The sequence below is a fragment of the Austrofundulus limnaeus genome, unplaced genomic scaffold, assembly GCF_001266775.1.
Source record: "Austrofundulus limnaeus strain Quisiro unplaced genomic scaffold, Austrofundulus_limnaeus-1.0 Scaffold38, whole genome shotgun sequence".
NCBI classification, from domain to species: Eukaryota; Metazoa; Chordata; class Actinopteri; order Cyprinodontiformes; family Rivulidae; genus Austrofundulus; species Austrofundulus limnaeus.
In genome coordinates, this window is record NW_013952440.1 from 990,983 (window position 1) to 999,735 (window position 8,753).

Below are 8,753 nucleotides of genomic sequence, written 5' to 3' on the forward strand. Positions count from 1 at the left end.
CTGAGTCATTTCTACCTTCTCCTCTCTGTCAACGCTCTCTGGTTTCATTTAAAAGAGCCCATCCTTCAGGGTGGATATAGCTCGCTAGCAGCCTCGCATCGATGACCTAGTTGATGTCATCATTTACCCAGAATGCTTTGCATGTAAATAAAATGGCCCCATCCGTGTAATACTGTATATTTTTAAACTTTTAGTTTAAAAATGATAAAAACTGAACATCCTACAGTGTTTTTACAGTCTTTATTTTACAGTTAAAGTATATGTTTATCACATAAAGTCTAATATCACAACTGATCGGGGATCCCTTTAAATGAGTGAGGTACTTGACGTGTCMAAACTGGACGCAGAGGGAACCTGACCAAGCGTCAGTAAGTGATGAGCAGGAGGTGAGAACGGGTTGGTGTGTTAACTAAATACTGACGGTTCTTTATGGGCTGAGCAGAGGTGAAGTTAGCAGGTTCTTCTTGTGGCTACATGACATTTTCCTCACACAAAAACATGGCTCTCAGACCTCACACACTGACTGTGAGACACGAGCATTTCATGCAGGTAATGAGCCACACTTTGTATTTTTYACACTGAAACACAGACTTTTTGTAAGAGGAACCATTGTGCAGCGCAATATTTCCCACATGGACTGAAGCACAAAAGGGCTCAGAAAACCCKGTCTGCAGTCAGAGCAGAGAGGAGACCCACTCCACCTCACATCCACACTGCATTTGAAACACGTACGTGCAAAGCTTCAGCTCATTCCACCCTGGATTACAAAGCAAGATGTAAATATATGATATAATTTTTTATGTAATGCTTTTTTCAGACATAGTCGCACTAAAAACTCTCTGCAGTTCCAACAAGGGGTGTAACAATRYATTGATCCACATCAGCTTATCAATTATATCGATGATTCAATCACATTAAGGCACAATGAAAACATTGATTGATATCGTCATCATATGCCTGATGTGGATTGATAATATAATCTTSCATTATGTCAACTGCAGACTTGTGAATTGAATGGAAATGGTATCATGACAGACTTTGTKATATTGAGAAATATCCTCTCATCATCCAAACAAATCCATGATGAAGCTGCTGATTTACACCTCTTGTCCCCAAACTGAATAAAAGTGGAGGATGGRATTTACTCATCGTTTCAAACCCGAGAGTCTTGCACAAAAAACACGWTTTTGATGCAATGATACTGACCTTAGATGTGAGTGTGTAAAGGTRTGTCCAGTTGTTTATCTCTACTGAAAAAAATTAATCAACACATTACATTTTGCAGCTAGCATGTTGTTTGAATGTGTCCATCAGCTCAGACAAGAAAACGAAGGTGGAAATTACAATTCAATGCATCTTCTTCGTTCGACTGGTTCCATTTCAAGGTTTGCCACATAGGCTACTCTTAGTCCTAAATGTAATTTGTGTTTCGTTCTGTTTTTAAAAGCTTGTTCTGAACACGCTGGAATCAGTAATTTATTCATAACTGAACCGTTCTCTCCACGCGGTTGTTGTGACAGCGACTCGGTGGTTTGATGTGTGGTTTGATGCGGGAGCAGTCATGAACYGAGGGTTCAGGCAGAGTCGCAGCCTCAAAACAACCTGGCAGAAGTGAAAAGGTTTTCCGGTGGGAATGAAGCGTGCCGTCAGACTGTCTCCCTTTCCCTTTCAGCTCAGAGTGCCGAGCAATCATCTCTGTAATGGTGCAATGTGTGAGTGACCCTGTTTGACATCCTTACAGTAACAGACAATGCTGCACAGCCTGTGGTGGATGATAATGCATTCAGCCTCCAGCAGAAAGTTCACCTCATGACCAGAAATTTATGACTGTAACACGATACCCCAGAGCATCTGATTGCAATACTACTGCAAATTATCACTTCATTGTTCAACAAACACATATTTTATTCCAATTAAACAAACTTAATGTAGTGTTTGCGTAACAAGGATTGCATCTTTTTTATTCTCTAGAACCTGTTTCATTCATAAGTTCCTGGTGGAACTTTGTTCTCGCAGAGCATGCGCCAACTATCGCGTGATTGGTCAGGACTTTGWGGGCGTGTTTATGCAGAAAAGCAGGTCAACTACACTGCTCACATTCGACTGCTCCAACACATTTGGGCAAAAAAAAAAAAAGCAATAAAACTAGAGAATTTGCATTTCCTGTGAAAAAGCAGTGTGAATGTTTAATGTTAAAAGATTTTTTAAAAAATTAGCTGAAAAAAAAACAGGTTATAAAGTAGCTAAAAACACACACAAAACAGAAGAATTAGCAGAAAGCAGCTGAAGCTGAAGCTTAAATTAGCAGAATAAAGTATAAAAAGTTGCAATTAACAAAAGAGTAGCAGATAATGTCAAAATGATATCTAAAAAGCTAAAATCAGCAAAACAGAAGCTGAAGAAAGCTGAAATTTGCATAAATAAATTGAAAAAACAGAACCAGAACATAAGGTAAAATGTACAATTAAGATTTATGAATGCTTTGAATAGTTTTAAGGATGAAGATTCATTTTCAGTGAGGAATAAAATGGCTGAATAAGCKAAATATCTCAGAAAGTACAAGTAGCTGAAGCACCAAAAGTCCTGCCGTATGTCCTGAAGGAGCTGGATGTTTTGATATATAGTTTGTTGAAATATATAAAAATTACAGAGTGAGTTATGCACTGAAACACTTACAAAAGAAAAAATATCTCAATATTGTGAATTCTTTATAAGCCTTCACATAATAAAGTTTAAGTAGCACATGTTCCTTTTTTTAACAGAAAATGTATTATGAATGTGAAGTGTTTAAATTCAGGAATAAAAGGTCTCACAACCATGTGAGCAAGAACACGTGTCTTGTGTCTTTTTAAAGATGTAGCGAGCTTTAAGCACAGTGGTGGAGTCATCATGCTGTGGGCTCGGGCTCTGAGGAGTTAAAATAAATATAAAAATCTATACAATTCAAAGCAAACATCACACAGTTTATAACATCTGAAAATGAGAAGAAGTTTCAACAATCCTGCCATCTGCCTTCCTGTAGCAAAACCTTTCGATGTTTTATTTTATTTTTTTTCAATCAACCACACAAAGTTCAGCTCAGTGAGACGAAAGKGACATCAAGCCACACATGAAGAGGGTTGGTGTACCTGTAAGGTCCATGGTGATTGGGTCAGGGGCRTCTTCACACAGCAGGATCAGTCTGGTCACCTTGACGTTCGGCCCAGAGAGGTCTGACAGAGACAAAAAGTGGGTTATTTTAAAAAAATGTCTTATAGTTGTTATTTGCTTTTTCCTTTAATTTGGTGAAACCTTTTTAATCGTGCCTCAATCACGTGATGGAGCTGCGAGTTGCTTATCTTAACTCGGCACACAGAAGCAGATTAGGATATGACAGCTGCAATTGGCCTGATTAATTCTAGGCCTATATTTTAAGTGTTAATGTGGAATATATGTATGTATGTTTTTTTTTTTGTTTTTTTTTTGGTACATTGTATGTGTGGGTTTTTCTCTTCTCTTTTCACTGCTGTCTGCGCAACAAATTGCCCCTCGGGGATAATAAAGTTGTACTTGACTTACTTGACTTTACTTGACTTGATAAAATAGTTCTGATTTTTTAAAGTAAGGTTACATTGAAAGGTTAAAAAAGTAATTATGTTACATGTTGWAGATATCTCTTTAAACAGYTTCAKTTYGGAGAAATAAAGTTGAATTGTRATCAAATAACAAGCTAAGACCAAAGTGTATTACCCTCGTAGACTTTGGAAACTCCTGGATTAGAGTGAAACTTAATGGAGGCGGGGACTCTGACTTCAAACTGAGACTCTTCAAGGAACTATCCACTGCAGGTAAGATATCATTGGTTCATATCCTTTCCACAGAACCCCACTTCGAATCTGAACTATCCCTTTAACTTTTTTCTTAGCATTATATTTTAATAAAAGATGAAGATGGAAAAGTTTCATGACTGCAAATTATGCTTCATGATCACTTTTAAATCTGCTGTTCTTGATTGATTATAAGAATAAATTATTTAGTCCACTACGGGTGAAATCACACAAACAYGGTGCAGCTATCTTTGACGTGAAAGCCTTTTTTTTATTCAAATGTGAAACCAAAAGAATTGTTGCTACATCTGACAAGCTGGCATAAATTTACAGCTTCTGTTTGGCAATAAAGTCCTGTGTTTTTCCACTCTCAGATGACTGAATTCAGAGCTGCTGAGCTGCGGAGGACGTGGTGTTGAGTTACAGCGCTGAAGCGGTCAGAGCCGTTTCACTGATATCAGCTGTCATAGGCCCGGCTGCTKCTGGAATAAAGATGCTGAGACGAGCAGATCTGCTTGTGAGAGCTCTGCGCCAAGTCATTATACCGTAGAGWGCGAACAATACCATTAAATGTGCAGACACACTGTGAGCCAAAGCAAACACACAAACCTGCTTGCAGCGCTTCAGGCCCCAGCAGGGTTTGCTTGTACTTCACCAGACTCTCATCATCTTTGTCCAGGTCCTGGATCTCCTGCAGAGACTTCTGAGCCGGAGGATTGTAGTTGAGCTTTCTCTCATTGGYTTCTTCCTCGATGGGTAAATCGTTCTTGTCAGTCAGCAGACCTTCATGAAGAGTAAAATACAATAAGTCTTAAAAAAGGATAATAGCATAAGAAGGAGGCAGAAAGAAACTCAAAGATAAAATTTAAAAATAATGCTTTTTTTTCAATGTATGATAAGTAAAGGGGATAAAGAATAACATGCTTGTGCTAAAAGTAAATCTCCATTTTATAGGTTTTTATAATGTGAATGTTTTACTGATTTTTATTTCATTTTTTTTACAAGCTCAGCAGAGGGGAAAAATATGTTTCCATTCCTGAAGACATTGTTTTAATTCTGTTGATTAATGGCCACCATGACTGAAGTATGTTAGGTGCTATAAACATTCTCAGCTACAGGCAAAAAGGAGAGACTATTTTCCCCCATTTGTCACTGTCACATCATGGAAATTTCTGAATGGGATTAACTCGATCTGCTGACCAAACATCTACAGAGCGATTGTGCTGATTTACATTGAAAATTGACTTTAAATTAACTTTTATTGATAGCTCAGGTCAGTTTTTGCAGGGTTCTGTGAAAAGGGTATGAACAGTTAACATCCTACCTGCTTTAGATAATGTTTTAAAGAGGCAATATCGTGCAAAATCTACTTTTTTGAGTTTTATATCATGTTATAATGTTATACTCTCATAAAAAACATGCCCAAAGCCTTGCTTTGACTCATTCATGCATGTTTGAGAAATCCTGCAGCGTTTTTAGGCAGCCATGCTTAGGAAGAGCAAAATGACAGGTGGGGACCAGAAACACTTTTTGGGACCAGAAACGCCCCTGGGACGTGTCTTTAAGCCAAACTTCCCAAGTAGGGGTCTCTGCGGACGAGTGGGCGTGTCCCAACGAAAGGCGATTCTAAAGCGACACAGCTGATTTGACGGACTTTTTTGAAGGGACACACCTGACTGGACAAGCAAAAAAAAGGGGTGTCACCGCGGCACCACTTTTTCTGGAGACCCCTACTTGGGTCACATTTCTCCTTAACCTTAGTGTTGGGGTCAGGGTCAGGCTGTATAGAGGTCAAGCAGGGTCTAAGGATACCGTCATGTAGGCCTCGTAGCCCACAGTGTTTATGCTTTAGACACGCCCACCCTTGTGACACACCCACTTTGATTCTGCAGATAACCCCTTCTCAAACTTCCACATGGCAGAGCGCCCTCCTTCCCCACTCTGCACACACCCCGCCCATGACTCCTGCAGGCTCTCGGGTGAAAGTGAAACCTAACTGTCTGCTGAGCTCTCAGCATTAGTTCTCACTCAGTGAAGCTCTTTTCAGATGCCAAGTAAACTGCATCATAGCACCACCACCACCCCTCACCGAAATGAGTGAGACAGAAGCGAAGGTGGTTCTTAAAGAGACAGAGGCCAATTTCAAGGCGTTTAGAAGAGAAAGTGATGAGAAGATGAGTTTATTTTCTATTTAAACATAAAAAAGCATTTTAATAACAGCTAAAGTTACATAGAGTTCATATAATGTGATTTAAAATACAAGTTTTCTTAATTATAGTCATTCTTGATAATAAACAATAATTTATTTTAATGGTTTTATTATTTTATTATTTAAAACACAATTTTCACATATTTTGTATGGTTGTGTCCCCTGTTTTTTTTTTCTTAATTAGCTTGACTTGTAAATGAGGATGCTGCATCAACGTAATTCTGAGTTTAAAATGAATAAATAAATTAGTCTGATATCTTGTATTCTTTATGAAGTGGTGATTTGAAATTCACTACTTTTCTAGATTTACCAGACACATTAGGTTTGTTTGCGCAAAATATCATCATTGGATCAGTATAGTTGATCTCAGTCTGAATTTTACTCTGTATCAGTGTCGGAAAGACTCAAAGATCACTAGTCATTTTGAATCAAATCATGTCTGTGAGTGGTCTTTTTTTGTTTATTAGGTGGTAAAAAAATGTCTTAAGAAATGACATAAAATGACACAAAAAGAGTTTTCAGCTCAAGTTTTTGAACATTATAAGGAAAACAATAAATGTGAGCTTAAAGGTGCTTTCTAGACTGAATATCATACAACAGACCCGTTTGATAATCTGGAACAAATTTTACGCATCATAAAAAAAATTCTTTTATCTTTCCTAAAGACAAGTGATTTATCCCATTTGGAATGGAAAGAAATGGATTCAAGTCCTCACAGTTCATGCCAAAACCTCTTAAAGGTTTACATTTATCAAGTCCCTTAAAGGTCAGCAGAGGTTTGTTTTCAGACCCTTTGAAATAAAATCCATTTTTTCCAACAGTGAAGCCCACCAGCAGGAAACAGCTCTGGTGTATTAGTGACTAAACTGCTCCAGCAGCACAGGAGCGTTTGCTCAGTGTCTGTGTCAGGAGGCAGATTACTTTATGTAGAGCAGCTCCTGTTGTCTGGCTTGGATTTCATCAGGGGTATAGATTTGATATTGAACTTTGCAGACATCGATAATGGGCTCTGCAAGCTCAAATTTAATTTTGGCTTTGAATCTGCACCTCCAGAGAGGGCGGATGGAGGGTTCTGATCAGATTCACTTTGTCACGACAACACAGCCAGTCACAATTTATATTCTGTAAATGTGTAAGTCAGCTGACATAACAACTGTTTTAAATTGTATTAAATAAATGTTATGCCAAATATTCAGAGAATGTGTTGGTAATTACTCTCAGCTACAACCAACTGAAAATTTATCGCCAAAATCTGTACATTTGACTGAGTTACAGACACTTTTGTGTTGGCTAATTTTGGTTAGCTGTGGCAGCCATCTTGAATTGTACAGACTCTTAAAGTTAATCAGTTGTAGACATACTTTTGATGATTACTTGTTAGGAGTTTCAATAAAATTTGCTTAATTATTCATGATATATGTTGCTAACAGACAGACACAGTTTACTTCAGCTGGTTAATGGCAAATTTTCAAACCAAGATCTTTTCAATCTGTTGGCGGTCCGATCGTTTGTTGGGGTTTTGTCTCATCTACTACCACACCAAATATTTGGTATCTTCAAAATTAACAAAGTTACAGTTATTTTTTATGATTTGTAGTTCAGCTAGTTTTGACACTTTTCTTAAATCAGGTCGGCTCCAAATGTTAAAGAGTTTCAGATATGCATCCAGTGATTAATTTCTATAAATTTCATTATAATCTGTCCAGTGGTTCATGAGATATTTTGCTAACAGACAGACACATGCCAAACTTTTAGCACCTTCACTGTCAGTGGCAGACTGAGGGYGAAGGTGAGATGAATGAGATGACGTCGCCTCAAAGCTGTGCGTGTGCGGAGTTTATAGAAAACACACAAATGAATCCTTCCATGAACTGTCTGAGCKCGTCCGTCCACTACCTGAAGGCAGCAAACCGGTTGGGACCGCCTTCGCCCATCACCATGGCAACCCCTTTAAGTCTCCTCGCTGTTCCATCACCTCTCACCTTTTGCTGTGTTCTCATTTTGGAGAGATGGGATATTTAGCAAGAAAGTGAATCGGCAAAGGCTGTTTGTGCTTGTTAACGACCGCAGTTAACAGTAATGCAAAATAAGAGACAGTGAAGAGGTTTAAATCACGTCAAACTCAAGGCTCGCAGGCCAAATGTGTCCAGCCATGACATTTTATGTGGCCCGCGAGAGATTCAAAGATGTATTAATGTCTTTAAAAAAAGCTGCTTTAAAGCCAGCATTGACCATTAACTACATCTCCCATAATGCACATTAGTTATATTACCTGCAAAATGACAGCATTGGGTGGCAATGCTCACACTGTAAAATCTTCATTTTGCTGAAATTTCACTGGCTGCCTTTGCTGTAGTTTAGTTTTACCAGGAAGCGGGAATTTCCAACTTACAAGTGGGAAGTTAAAATTTACAAGTTGCAAATTCAAACTGGAACACCCTTCCATTGGGAATTCCCCATCAGAAAGTGGGAGAGTTCATTTTTCAAGACAGCAGCTACTCAACAATAAGTAAAACATTCTTTCTTTTTTTAATATAATTTTGTATTATTTATTTCACATTTAGTCAGTCGTACATGTAGTACTTTTCAGTGTTCATAAGTGTTTCTATGCAGGAAATAAAACGTAGAGCTTAGTTAATGTCTGTCAGCAGTGCTCAACCAATGAGATGAGGAACATGACTTGTGTTTGGTCAAAGTTAAACATGAAGTGCTGGAGGTAATCACAACCGGCCCTCTGC

The 8,753-nt window shown here is 38.3% G+C and overlaps 1 protein-coding gene across 1 annotated transcript in view; it reads right to left on the bottom strand.

The window, feature by feature from the left end:
* The window catches only part of arhgdig (Rho GDP dissociation inhibitor (GDI) gamma), a 27,626-nt gene that overhangs the window by 7,257 nt on the left and 11,616 nt on the right, over window positions 1–8,753 (bottom strand). Inside the window, exons 2-4 of the mRNA XM_014006835.1 lie at window positions 4,416–4,589; window positions 3,089–3,212; window positions 2,814–2,907 (exon numbers count right to left, since the gene is read on the bottom strand). Coding sequence (XP_013862289.1) covers window positions 2,814–2,907; window positions 3,089–3,212; window positions 4,416–4,589 — 392 coding nt within the window. The remainder of the gene's footprint in view (window positions 1–2,813; window positions 2,908–3,088; window positions 3,213–4,415; window positions 4,590–8,753) is intronic.